Below are 869 nucleotides of genomic sequence, written 5' to 3' on the forward strand. Positions count from 1 at the left end.
GACTGGAGACATCCCAGAGGAGTGCGGGTCATGAACTCAGGAGAGATGCTGTCACACTGTGGACACAGAGGCAGGGCAGACAGCAGGAGAGCAGCTCTGGGCTCTGTGTGCAGCTGCTCCTGAGGTGGCCGGGCTCCAAGCTGTGCCGAGCGCCCCCTGCTGGTGCTGAGTGCCCTGCAGGGAGGTTTGTGTCTGGCCCCCACTGGATTTCCTGCACTGTGTCTGTAGCACAGTAATAGACAGCCGTGTCCTCCACTCTCAGGCTGTTCATCTGCAGGTAAAGTGTATTTTTGCTGTTGTCTCTGGAGATGGTGAAGCGGCCCTTCACAGAGTCTGCGTAGTATATGCTATTACTATCACCACTGATGTATGAGAGCCACTCAGGCCTCTTCCCTGGAGCCTGGCGGATCCAGCTCATCCAGTAATCACTGAAGTCGAATCCAGAGGCTGCACAGGAGAGTCTCAGGGACCCCCCAGGCTGCACCAAGCCTCCCCCAGACTCCACCAGCCACACCTCACACTGCACACCTGCAAACACAGAGAATCTGGGTCATTAATGGTCACACACATCCACAGGCCCTCCCACTTGGGTGCATTTGCACGCTCAGTGTGTCTTGTTCCCATACATCACCTTTCATCAGAAAAACAAGGAGAACCCAGCTCAGACCCAGCTCCGTGGTGAGTGCTCTGTGTCAGCCTGAGCCCTGAATGGTTCACCTGGAATCCAGGGCTGACGTCTCTCCACGCCTTCAGGTCAGGGCTGGCTGGTTTTAATGAGTAGAGGAAGGCCCTATTTGCATGTCTTCTGCTACATAGTGAGAGCCGGGGTGGAGGTGTCAGGGAGGGCAGTGCTGAGGCAGATGTGAGAG

General features: G+C 56.3%; 1 gene segment (V, D, J or C); it reads right to left on the reverse strand.

Annotated features, from left to right (window-relative positions):
* LOC106001642 overlaps positions 1-750 on the reverse strand; it is a 20,626-nt gene extending 19,876 nt beyond the window's left edge. Inside the window, 1 exon segment of the V gene segment in view lies at positions 632-750. Within this exon segment, the coding sequence occupies positions 632-638 (7 nt within the window).
* Between the last annotated feature and the right edge of the window lie 119 nt (positions 751-869).

Source organism: Dipodomys ordii, unplaced genomic scaffold, assembly GCF_000151885.1.
Source record: "Dipodomys ordii isolate 6190 unplaced genomic scaffold, Dord_2.0 Scaffold337, whole genome shotgun sequence".
Classification (NCBI taxonomy): Eukaryota; Metazoa; Chordata; class Mammalia; order Rodentia; family Heteromyidae; genus Dipodomys; species Dipodomys ordii.